Here is a 13,723-nt window from a genome sequence, read left to right as displayed (position 1 = left end):
TTGACTTTACTCGTCAATGTATTTTGTCTATACAACAGAGAATACATTGTTGCGGATTGTCTGGTTAAATCATATAATTCATCGATGAGTGGAGTAGTCCTATTGGCTGTAGAAGCCTCCTGGAAATTCGCGAACGTTTCAAAAGCCATGGGGGAGTGAGGGATAGGCCTACCGTAATTCGTATTAAAATATATTATTTTTGTAAGAAGTTTATTTAAAATGGAAAACGTGCAGTAAGGGTTCAAAAGAAGATGGCCTAAGGGGCCGTTCACAATTATAGACTTTGTCTAACTGGGCTGCAGCCAGATGCTTTATACATAGGTCATAGGCCACTTCCTTCACAAGATTCTGTGAAGCTCATCAGAGTATCCCAGCGTCCTGTTTGCAGGGCGGGGGGTACGAGCGAAAGTATTAACATGAATAGCCCCCCTAGTGTCAAATGAGTAGAGTAGAAACGTGCCCTTTGAGCAAAATCCGACTGCAAATCAGAAATCACCCAGAAACGGAGCCCCAGAAACATTCGTTTAAAAAGGCCAAATGTTGAAACCAAACCTCCGTCATCGGGGTTTAGCGCCCTCTTTGACGCTTAAAGGCCTGTTATTTCCTTCCTTAAAATATGAACGGCTGGAGCGGAGACTACTAATTGTTGTTCCCGTGAGATATCAGTTCAACGATAGCAGCCGCGTAAAAACTGCATAGAACAACGCGTGCATGCCAGTGCAGTAGTATATAAAGCGTGTCAGGTGCCATGGTGGTGCACAATACATCTTCGAAGTTGTGGCTTGCCACTCCGTAAAGTGGTTGTTTTTTGGAAGACAACACAGACCAGAAATGGAGGAGTTGTTGCCACATCCTTCCGCCATTAACATGTCGTTGAATGGCAGCGGGGGTTGTCATGGCGGAATGGAGTTTGTTGAGGACGACCAGGGTTCGCAGATTCTGACCAAACTCCGTAAACAGCGGTCAGACGAAAAGTATTGTGACATGGTGCTACGGGTTGGTGGACGGGTGTTCAAAGCTCACCGCAATGTGCTAGCGGCTTGTAGTCCGTACTTTGATACCATGTGCAATAGCGGTTTGGAAGAAGACCTCCAAGCCATGGCTGATATGTCTTGTACTTCGGCTGAGGGGATGGAGTTGATTTTGGACTACATGTACACTGGCAGAATCACACTAACTGCGGATAATGTGGAGTGTATTCTGAGAGGAGCGGATCCCTTTCTTATGGTTAATCTCAAGAACTATTGTCACAAGTTTCTCTGGCAGAACATGAATGCAGCGAATTGTTTGGTGGTCAGACATTTGGCTGATTTATACGGGTTTAAAGAGTTGCACCAACGGGCCTGTAAGTTTATCCGCAACCAGTTCATGAACGTTGTTCAAGATTCCATTGAAGACATTCTCCTGTTAAGTCAAGAAGAAATTCTGAATTTGATCACCGATGACAAGATACGTGTGGAGAAAGAGGAGAGCATCTATGAGTTGGTGATACGTTGGGCACAGATGGACCCAGAGAGGGCCAAGCATCTTCCGAAGTTGCTGTCGCACGTTCGTCTGTCCCAACTTGACCGCAACTACCTCAAAGATGTGGTGGAGAAAGAACCCCTAGTCACAGCCAACGGAGAGTGTTTAAAACTCTTAGCAGATGCGCTGCACCAAACAGACACAACCAGAAGAAGTTACTGCAGTGACAGTCCTGTCTTGAAGCCACGAAAGGGGCGATTGACAGACGTTGTGGTCATCACCGGAGGCGTCAGTGATCAGGGGCCGTTGGAGAAATGTTTCGGTTACATCATTGATGAGGATCGGTGGACAATGTTGCCTGGGTTGCCTAACGAACTCCGATTCCACGCTGTCGCTGTACTGAACAGTTGTCTATACGCAGCCGGTGGCTCAAGCAGTAATCTGGTGTCCAATAGCGTCCACTGCTACGACCCCATGAATAACTCCTGGAGCACTGTGGCTAGTTTACAGACACCCAGAGAGTACATGTCCCTAGTTGAGTGCAATGGTTGTTTGTATGCCATGGGTGGCATACGATGGGATCGCTTACAGCAGAGTGTAGAACGATACGACCCGGATGTGGATCAGTGGACTTTCGTATCCCAGATGCCTACTAAACGTTACTCCATGCAGCTTGTGACACTCGGTAACCATTACATCTACGCCGTATCGGGCCGGGATGCATCTCGACGACCCGTATCCACCGTTGAACGATACGACATCCAAACCGATGAGTGGACAATCCTCCCCGACATTCCCATTCCACAAGGTGACCAGCCTTGGGAATTCCCCATCGTCGAAGCCTACGACCATAAAATCTTTGCCACGGATCTTGCCACCAAGTCGTTCAGTCTTGACGCCGTCAGAAACAAGTGGTCAGAAGAGACATGTAACTTTGGTCCCGTGGCGGGTCGTGCCTGCTTACAGTACTGCACCATGGAGAAGAACGTCTTTGTGTTCGAGGGTTGCAACGCTTGTATCTTCAATCGGAAACTTGGCCTTTGGAGCAACATTACGGCGCCCCCAGTGTCAACTTTGGCATCAGCGTGTTGCGTGCTGCAAGTGCCTTACGAATTCCTCAGCAAGACATAGGACCATTGTACGATGACCAACACATGTCAGGTTAGTTTCAAACAAATTCTCGGAAAGAATGTAGTATCCAGACGCCACTTCAGCGGTTGTGTACAAAGTATAGGGAGAGTCAAAAATATTTTCAAAGTATTTTCTATCAAAATTGGAAATGTTTCAACATTTTTGCAACGACTGACCTTCATTGAGATGATATATGATGAAAAAGTGGGTCAAGATGCTGCAACATCTTTCCAAATTTTCCTCATTGGGAAAAATACATGTACATTATTTCATCTGCTAGTAAATTTTGGAAAAAACATTTGAGAATTTTTATAACATTTTAGAATTGAGAAAGAAATATTTTATATTCATGAACATATCAAGGTTCTTACCCCCTACCACGTTTAAAGCACTCCCCCCCCCCCCAGGCCTTTAGGTCTGCACAAATCATGTAAAAAAATTCTGTTTCTTTTTGTAGCAAGCAGACCACACACGTAGGGGCATGGGTAGACCTAGTTTGAACTAATCCACTTTTGTGCACAATGCGACAATTGTCCTTTTAACAAAATCAAACGCGAGAACTTGTCACAGTTTGCAGTTTGATTCAAAATTGAATTAATCTTGGAATGGATAAAATAAATTATGTGACTGTAAGCCACTCTGTTTGGCCCTCAAATTTCTCCCTGAAAAAAAATGAAGGCTTGTTAAAATATCAAACAGAACCTAACTCAGTTTTAAAATTTATGCCTTGGTGATGGTACATGTACATGTACATTACATAAAAAAAACTAAAGTTATTAAAAATATCATACTTGAAAAATACAGAACAAATTTAATGAACAAATTATAACAGGTTTTCATTGCCCGTTTGTGAATGTAAAAAGTTAGCCCTGTTTTGTGTTTTTAATCAATCAAAATTGTTCTGACTAAGATTTGATTGTATATTTTTTTTAAGACTCTGACATTGGTAATCCTGCAACTTAACAGAAAAGCCTGTTTAGTGCTTTATCCATTTTGAGTAAGAGTATACAGTTTCAATGAACTGTATGCTGATCAATTCCCGTCCCCAAATTTCAGTTCCCCATTCAAATACCACTTTTCCAATCCATAAAACATGTACTGTGGTTCTATTGGGTAAAAAAAATATTCTCCAAAGACTCGGGATCATGTACATGTATGGTGTCGTGGGATAGTCCAAGACAATTTCTCATGTCAACTAGAGTTTTAAGACGAACCGTTACAGCCTTTCTGATGTGTTCAAAACAACCAGCCAGACGTGTTTCCGTAATGTAGCCCCCTGACAATTGTTCCTCATTGATTTACTATTGATTTCTAAGAAGTGCCCACCAGAAATTGACTCTTCCCGGCGCACCAGTCAATAAGAAGCAGTCCCAGTGATGTGGATCAAAAAGCTTTGCTTTGTCAGAGCTTCTGTCGAGACAAGGAAACGGCATTTGTAAGCCCCACCCTTCTATTTGGCAAATTGAAGAATAGATGAATTGAAACAGGTCTCTTTAGAAATACCAGAAAAACATGGACATTACAACAAGATGGGACTTGACAAGTTGACCAGGATAACAGACATTGCATTGCCTTTTTTAAGGATGTTACATGTACCGGTACTTCTTGCTTTTTGAGGTACAGGTACAATGCAGTGTGTTGTACCGATATACGAAATTCCTATTTTACTGTATATTATATCAATTCCACTGTCTCTAAACTGTTTTGCGCATGGACACATCCATGGAATCACACAATCATCGAAAAACTTTTTTTCAGTAAAAAAATTGTCTCAGATTTCTGTAAAAATTTAAGTTAGTTTGTGATTCTCTGGGTTAAAAATGATAACAGATACCGTACACAAAAATGAATAAATACTTGGGTTGGTTTGAGAACATTTGGAAAGTTCAACTTTTTGAATTGTATCCATTGTATCCAGTTTGTCATTGGGTCGCTTCATTCTCTACAATGGATTTTGCTGTTTTACATTTAAAATCTAGCAAAAATCTGTGGAACATTTTAATTGTCATGCATGCATGCGTAGACAAATGTCATGAATTTAAGAAGCTGTATTTAACCTAAGGTACACATCACAGTGACTTTCTTAGAATTTGCCCTGTATTGTTGGGCCAGGGCTATTCAGCCAGCCATGCGTGGCCACTACCCAAGCGCTGCATTCACTGCATTATGAATAACAAGCACGTCAAAGATAATTGTCTCCAGATCCTAGCCGAATTCATTAGGCTAGCCAGGAAATGTACATGTACACTTCCTTGACTCATCACAGATTAATTGTTATCAAACAGGATTACTTGATGTAATTACGGTGATTAACGAGGTGTTCAAAACAACGTTTGAGTCCCAGAAACCAAGTGAGGGCCCATGACGTTGTGTACATGTGTATAATAAATTCACCTGCCCGACTTGTCTTCGTTGAAGCCGGCACATTTCTTACTTGTAATCTCTATTGTGATGAGATAATAAGCTGGCTGCCCACTGACTGCTTTTGAAGATGCTGCAGTAATGTTCCTTCCAAAGAGGATTTTCTGAAAATCTGTGCCCAGATTACAAGCTAAAACCCTACTTCCTGCTTTTTGAATTCTCAAAATGGTTCAGGGTCTTCTTTCTGGAGAATCTCAGAAATGTTAAAACACGCAAGCAAAGATGTGGGCACATTAGGGTTAAAAGGTTTCCGGAAGTGGTGCTTTTAAGGGAGTCAACACCGGCAGTCCAAGCGTGATTTCATTTCGACATTAGTTGATGTAAGATGAAAGGATAAAGGTGAGGCATTGATTCCAGCATTGTGTACATGTATTTGACTTAAAGGGAATGTACAACATCTGCTTTTGCTGCAATTTTCAGAAATAAATGGATTTGGAGGATTAGTACGTTATAGCAAATATTGTTACACTGACTTGTTTCACATTTTGGGTTCGTAGATGCTGGAAAAACCAAGAAAACCAATCGTGTTCTCGTAGTCTGGTTCCCCGACGCCACTTAAGATGAACCGGAGCAATTTATAGACTTCGGGGAATTTTAAGATCATGAGAATCAGTCTAGCAGGCTTGTAGTTTTCACAGGTTTGTAATCAATTGCAAAGAAAACGCAGACGAACTAAATATGAAAAATTAGGAGCACTTTTTGAAAAAAAGCCAGTATTGTTTCTAGGTTAAATGTCTTACCTTTAATACTGTGTTTCAACTTTCAATCAAAATAGAGGAGAATCAGTCTGATGTACACTTTTTTGTTCATTTTTGCTCTTGGCTAGTAGCCAGTTGTTGCACAGCCAGCGTTTACTGTGATCAACTTATTTCTGTGCAAAGTGGAATTTCCACAGATCACTGCAATACCGGTGACAAAAGTGTGATGAATACATTTTTGTTTTCCTATCCGGATGTATGTTTATATCCAACTAATGGACTTCTCAGTCCTGCAATATTATTACATTTACACTTCTATGTTTTCTTTAATCCTATCAAGTTGCCATCAATTAAACACCTGATAAGGATCGTTTGCTCAAGTATTTATGTTTGTGTACTGAATAATATCTACTTTGCTGAATGTAAACTTTAGTCTAGTGACCTTAATTACAGTGACTTTATCACAATAGTGAAGGGGGGGGGGCAGATGGAAATTGTGTAAAATCACTATCTGACTTTTTTGGGGGGGAATGGCAAAGGTACAGACAGTCAAAAGGTCAATCCTCTTCCCTGCCATTACACTATAGGCTAGTCATCAATAGTCAGATTGTATTTCAAGCAAGCGCTGTGACTAGTCAACTTAAGTCAACGAACAGGTAAGTGGTACGATTAGGCACAGCTGGCTTATCAATCACGTACAGTCAAAGCATTGCTGTATCAAGTCATTTACCCTTAAACCCCTAGTAGTTCCTCAGGACTACCCTGCTAAATCCAACAGAGCCCAACCGGAGTTTCCTGCTCAATCCACTGTGCCTTATTTTGAGTTGTCTGCTGAATCCAACGGGGTCCAACTTTGGCGTTATAATGCAGTTCATTTGCCTACTGAATCCAACATTTGGCATCACGAATGTACACAAGGGGTTAACTGCTCAACCCAACAGGCTCCATCGGGTATGATAATTCAGTTGGATCCTGCTGGATTCAGCAGGGTTGGGGTTAAAGTTAAACAGTCACAGCCAGTCCATCCACTTTATGTAAGCTGGGAGCTCTTAACTGTTAAAACAGTCACTTCATTGATTTTGACAGAAAGGACAACTTTGCACAGAACGTATGTTTGCATAAGTTTAGGAGGGATTTACCTAATGTACTCTCAAATTTACATGTAACAAACCGGTCTGAGGCCCCAGAAAAAAAGTTTAACAGTTCAATATTTCACTTGATCTTGGAAATACTTTTTTTGGTCTCATAAATTTCTCTCTGAAATTCAAGCACAGGCATTTCCTCAAATGCACAGAGGGGGAAAAGGCCAATTTATTCGGATTAAAATGTCACAGGTTCCAAAGTTCCCAGGTGGGTGAGCAGCATTTAGCATGACGGGTTAAATTGGGCCCCACGAAATGTGTCAATGAATATGGACAAGTGTAGCATGTGAACGTCATGTCACCCGTACACCTGATCTCGGAGATATATAGCCCCGGTATTCCATGCACGATCCTGGCTTTAATTGGAAATTCAGAAAGTTGAGCTTATTAAATAGGGCATGGAATTTTTGTGTTGGTGTGGTGTGGGGCATTTGCCCTACCCAGCGTATTATATTTGCAGAGTATTTGCTGAGAGCTCTGCAAGCTTAGTTTTAATTTAAATTGCTTAAAAAAACAGCAAAGTAACTTGCTTAAAACATTGGTCTTTTATTGGGTTTTTTTTTCAGAATTTTGGCAAGAATCCAATATTGAAATGTTCATGAATTCACGTACACGTGTGTACTACGTGTTGTACAGTGGCAGTGAGCGATTAGATTTGTGAATTTACAAAATATCACAGCCCAACCAAGATTGCTACATGTAATGTATCATTTTTGTATGCTTTTTGTATGGAATTACTTGGTCAGTGTACATACTGGCACTACATACATGTATTTACAGTTGCAAGTTGAGGTTTTTTTATACTGCCTCAGAGTTTCCAGTGAAATACATGTAGTCCAATATTTGAGTGGCCATTCTATGCTGGTGATGTAGATGCAAAACGTAGTATCATTGTAACACCAAACCTGCCTGCATTCCGCTGCTTTGTCATTCAGACAGTCTCCTGGCCCAATTTGCAGCATATCTGGGTTTCCATGCCTAGAATTTCACCCAACGGCTAAATTGGGACCAGTCAGCATTGTGAAAGCTGCCCATAAAAACAGCCAGACAGCCCCATTTATCCAGGCTATTCCTGGGCCAAGAAAAGAGAACTTTACCTTGAGTTCATTGCACTCAGAAGGACGTGTCTGTCCATAGCCCTAAACACATACTATTAAAGCTTAGAGCTTGCCCCATTAATAGGACACCGACCGATTTCGAACAGTCTATTGGATTAGGCCCACCCATACATTGTTGTCTTTTTTATACATGTAATGATGTATTCCTGGGCTGGATTGGAGAAAATGTCGGTCAGATTGCACTGGGAATTCACCATTGATAATATCTTTATATTAAATCCATTTGGGGAATATGTACCGGGTGTGCTCTCTATCTCACGCGGTTTACACAATGTAAAACAAATCCATGTTTGTGAATGCAAAATTGTCAGATGAATTCCTTTTGAAATTATATGGACCAGGCAAATGATAAAGGCTTGTTGTGTATACATTACATGTACGTACATACTGTTATTGAAGTAACACAATTATTTTGGAATAACAAATTCTGTTATTTTGAATTCTGAAGTTTCCAGGGTTCTCTAGACATTTTGCATACCGTAGCTTGTGTAACTAAATAAAAACACAGTGTACCTTCGTGTACTTGTACATGTAATACGAATTCTGTAGCATTTCCAACAGGCGTTTTCATTTGAAATTAAAGGTACATTATATGAAACAGAATTATTCCCCAGGCAAAGTCTTTATTTCAATTCCATCTTCCTATACACTCAGTCAACATCCACTATGCATATTCTCACCATATAAACTTCAAACGAGTACCGCATACCCCGTCCCCTTCCCCAACTTCACTTTTCATCCATCAATGAGTCTCGGATTCCCTCTGGCCTGATATTTGAATGCCTCAAGTCCCCACTGAAGAATGCCAGTGACCGTTGATGCATCCGTTGCCGTCCATCTGTGGCCATTTCTCTCCAAACCTAATTTTACCCCGCTAAAGCCCCCCAACCCGTACTAATTTATCATTTGAGGGAATATGAGGGTAGAGTTCCCACGTCCCTGGAGGCTCGGCCATGTTGGAGGGTAATTCCGAGCGTTAATCCCCAGCGCTGTGTATACGAGCTGAGGGAGATTGGCCGAGTTGAGACCCAATTTGCGGCCGTGTGTACTGGAGGATAAGCAGAGGCGCTAAAGCTTGGCCTAATGGCATCTCCACAGAGACACTGCGATGGAATGTTCTCTGATGTGTTCAGAATACACGACACGTTGCTCTCTTTTCTTTTTTGTCCTTTCTTTTTCCAGTACAAGATCAGCCAGTTCATTTGCACTTGTATTCATGTGGGTATTGATGCACAGTTCAACATGATGGGAGGGAGGCAGATACGGGTAGAATTTCATGGTTGAATTAGCTGCACAACATCTTGCAGGAATGCATCATGGCCGATGGTCCAGATCAGTAGTCAATCAACTTTTTGCAAATTCTTTCATGCCAGATTTCAAGTTTGAAGAGAAAAGATTTTAGCTTTAAACAGATTTCAAGCTTTGGAAAAAATTGTGCCCTTTTTGTGGCACCGGCCGTTACAGGTTCCTTAAAAAAAAAAAAATGTTGCGCATGTTACGGAGGTTAAATGTCTGGAGAGAAAAAACATGTCTACATTTCAGCTTGGATGTGCAAGTGCCCTTTTCAAGAAATTCCCCCCCCCCTTATAAAAATGACCTTGCTACGCCCCTGCATAATGGCAGGCCTCGGCTTCAATTGGCTAAACATTTCAAACGTTTACACGGTTCTTGCTTAAACGTTTACAAAATTAAACGCAAACTCCCATCCTTACTGTATGTTTAATTTAAAAAAACATGGCACAGTGGATAGTGAGAAGCTTCGATTGAAGCCTTGAATGGATAAGGCATAGATCTCCACTGACAGCGCGCCACATTCCCAATAGCAGATACTGCAATTTCCATGCAGAGGGCTTACATTCTGGTGGATGGATGGATGGAGAGAATGCAGGGAGCCCTCTAGGCCTTATCCTGAGCGAGTTGACACAAAAATTGAAGAGCTCCTTTTACTTCACTTCCCCTCGTGTGTTGGCGAGTTTGATGTGATCTGGCCCAAGAGCTGCCTGCTACCTCCGCAGCAGCAGCAGCACAAGCTTTCTAATTTGATTGTACCTGATGTCCAGGTAATTGCGCACTAGCCGTGATGAATTTGAGAAATTTGGTGAGGCCCTCAGTGCTCCGTCGCCTTCAGTTAAAATGATGGGATGGTAGGAGCGGACTGTGTTGGGTATTTGTATCAATTTCCTCGGGCGTCGAAGATTCATTGGCAGCAATCGTGCAAGGCACACACTTCATGTACTTGAGAACACTTTACGCTTAATGTGCAGCAACTTGAGGGCTTTTCAGACAGTTAATGGTTTGGAATTCATGGGGGGGGGGGTATTCCATGGTCTTATTTCCAGCATTGCATTTTAATCTTACCTGCCTCAATTTAATCAAAGTCCACACCTCTGGTTTGATAGATTTTCATGGATTCAGGACTTCAGTGCCACCGTGAAATTTCATTGAAAGAGGCATTGGTCACACTTTTTTACATATATTGGATTTTAAAGGATCAAGGAAGCATCCCACCTGCGGAGGAGTAGGATAAAAGTTTATTCCAAACGGTACCTACATTTATCTCACACTGAAATTTAATTCGCACCCCCTTCTACAAGAAATGTTGAGGTCCATGTATCACTCAGATGGAGGTCGTTCACCTCACACGCGTGTACTTAACAAGTATTTTTGTCTTTATTGTGTAAGTGTTGTAGTCAAGAGCTGATCTCAGTCGTTAACCCTAACTCCCTGCCAGGGCCTGGGCATTTTTGCCAGGATGCAGCCTCAATCCTGCAAAATCCTCCAACTGCCTCCATGTAAAAATTGCATTACACTTAACAGCCTCAATCCTGAAAACTCCTCCGTTATTTCTTGAATGTGTGATTGGACGCTCCACATATTAGCCCCGCCTACACTTATCTGTATTCGCATACGAGGTCGTGCGCTAGAAATCTAGCGCAAAATAAAGAAAAACATAAGCTTTTGCCGACCATTGAACCAAGGCGCGATGGTCCAACTAATTTGCATAGAAATGGTGGCCGCATGAGGTCGCTGTTCGCGCTGTATTTTTAATGCACTGCAAAATACATGGCCCTAGCGAGGATATCGTTTACGCGCCACGGCCGGGATGAGTAACATTTAGCGCCTTGACCAAGGCTAATGTGGTCCTTGGAGAGGTGACTCCTGCAAAATCTTCCAGCAATCACTGCCAATATGTTGAGGCAGAGCCAGTGACATCCTGGAGCAGTGCGGAGGATTTCAAGTATTATCTAGGCCTAAATGTACATGTTTGCACGGCTGAGCATAAATAAACACAGTGCATCCTCCAAAATCAGCCACACATTTTTTGCCATGCAGCCTCAATCCTGCAAATCCTCCATTTTGCAAAGAGTACTTTGGAGGATTTGGGAAGGTTAGGATTGATAAAAATGCACTATTTTATAAAAACATTCTGGTATTCTGGACTTGTAAATGAGTGCTCATTAAGTGGACTTGTATACCATCTCAACCCCCCCCCCTCAAAAAAGATCATCTTGACACTGTACTGCATACATGTACACTTTAAGTTACAGACAAGTACGTGAATTTTTGGCAGTCAATTTGTGGCAGTACAACTGGTAATGAAAACATTGTGCAATGTACGTGTACGAGCTTGTTACCCAGGAGAGTACCATATGAACTTGTCATCCATCATTTGTAATTTCATTTACAGGTGAGTACGTAAATTGTCCTGTAATAGGACCGTTCCAGTGAAAGACCACGATACTCTCCACAGATCAAGTTCCGCACTTTATATCATTCCTTCTCCTCATTGTATTCACAGAGTAATGTTCACACGTTGCAAGGCTTATTTTTTTAGCAACATCTGAGTAATTTTTTTTTTCACTGTAAAAGAAGACGCTGTACATGTAACTGTAGTGAGAACAAACAGTTCCCAGCGCAGTTTAGAGGGTTCTATTACAGTTCATGACCGGCCAATTGCCAGGGAAACACTCTTGCAGGATCTAGAGTCAGTGTTGACCAAAAAATTGGTCAATATTGGACTGACTGGCTGAGAACTCTCGTCACAGAGGGAGCACTGGCCGCTACAAGCCTGGCTGATACACTCAATCTTGTTGACATTTCGGATTAATCCCGTTTCTTTTCGCCGTTGTTTTTTCCTTTTCTTCCTCTTCCTTGCTCCTTGCGCACTAATTGACACATTACATTAATTGACAAATTGTACTCTGTGGTTGAGGAGGTGAATGGACGGACAGCGGTGACCCGAGGCAAAGACACTCGGGCCTTCACGTTCCAGGGAAATGCTTGTACAGGTCTGGAAAATATTACATGCAATTCCAAAGAACGTTTGATTGAAACACAATCTTAGAATGTAGAACTTGCAAGGTTGAAATTGCACGTATGTTGTAATACAGGAATTTATCAGATCCAAACCAACCTTTATTGTCGGTTAAATATATAATATTATACAATGCCTGAATAAATCCCTGCCATCTGATAGGTGGGTCGTTGATCACATGTCATTGAATTATTCGTCCGAACCCACGGCCTGGAAGCACCACAAAAATGGAGTTTCTGTTCCACAGATAGAAGTTCCTTCACACAGTACACACATGTTTGGTGGATCTGCCCAATCGGATGACGAGGATTTATTCAGGTGTTATGTAAAACAAATAATGAATGTTTGGCATTCGTGTAATGGAAAGAATCATTTCATTCAGTGACGGATGGAATGTCATCACATGAAATCATTCTTACCATTGCTCTCATAAACATTCATTATTTGTATAGTATTCCACCGTAAAAGCCTTAATCCACCAAAAATCCACTAAAATCCAAATCCAGTTTTCGTCATATTTTGGTGGATTCTGACCAATTGAGCCATGACATTACATGTATATTTGGCTTGTTTGTTGTAGAACTGAGAGATTTTGGCAATGGTGTCAGTATTGGAGTATCGGAGCGTGATTTCACCTTCAAAAGAACGCCACTCAATGTAACACGCCAGACCTCAATCAGTTCAAGCATGAAACAGTTTGTTTTTCACTACTTGTGGCATTTTACGGACACTCTGTCATGGGTGAAAACAAAATATTCGTAGCCAGAGGCTGACCAGCATTTCTTCTATTTGTTTTGTCCAATCTCACCTTGAATCAAAGATCAATTTAACGGCTCAGGTCTCAGCCGAATCCTTCACGTGTGACAGAGCTTCACGTTTCCAGCTCAAACTGAGAATCGACTCATCCGTCCGGTGTAACAAACATGTTTGTCAGGAGTAACAAGAGCGTAAAATGTCAAAAACTGCTTGTGTGACCCCTGACCTGTATTGGGTATTCTGTGGGTTTTTTTTATCTCTTTGAAAAAACAATTGGATTATGATCACACAGTTTGGAGTACATGTAACTACATGCAAAGTCTGTTTATGAAAGGATGTTCTGTATTGATATGAACACTCTAATGAGTTCCAGGCTTCAATTAAAAACGAAAGAAATCAGTGAAACACCCTAAGAAAACACTTCTATACTTCTACTAGATTTTTGGATGGGAGGCCCAACAAACATTGAAGCAGCAGATAAGAGGTGGCTAGTTTTCTTTCACCCTCCCCAACCACCCAGGGGGCATGTGCACAGGAGTAAGAGTAAAAGAAGTTATTCAACCTGACCAATTGAACCATTAAAAAGATTAGCAAAAACAAACTCATTCAAATTCCAAGCTATACACAGTACATGGACATCTACATACGTACATGTACATGTACCATATCTTCGCAAAA

At 41.5% G+C, this 13,723-nt stretch overlaps 1 protein-coding gene across 1 annotated transcript in view; it reads left to right on the top strand.

Annotated features, from left to right (window-relative positions):
* Positions 1-653: 653 nt before the first annotated feature.
* LOC119739157 (kelch-like protein 12) overlaps positions 654-13,723 on the top strand; it is a 38,840-nt gene continuing 25,770 nt past the window's right edge. The window contains exon 1 of the mRNA XM_038213988.1: positions 654-2,625. Coding sequence (XP_038069916.1) covers positions 832-2,595 — 1,764 coding nt within the window. The 5' untranslated portion in view covers positions 654-831 and the 3' untranslated portion in view covers positions 2,596-2,625. The remainder of the gene's footprint in view (positions 2,626-13,723) is intronic.

Source organism: Patiria miniata, unplaced genomic scaffold (assembly GCF_015706575.1).
Source record: "Patiria miniata isolate m_02_andy unplaced genomic scaffold, ASM1570657v1 HiC_scaffold_30, whole genome shotgun sequence".
Taxonomy (NCBI): Eukaryota; Metazoa; Echinodermata; class Asteroidea; order Valvatida; family Asterinidae; genus Patiria; species Patiria miniata.
Note: the sequence above shows the minus strand (reverse complement) of the source record. Positions and strands in the feature narration are given on the sequence as shown.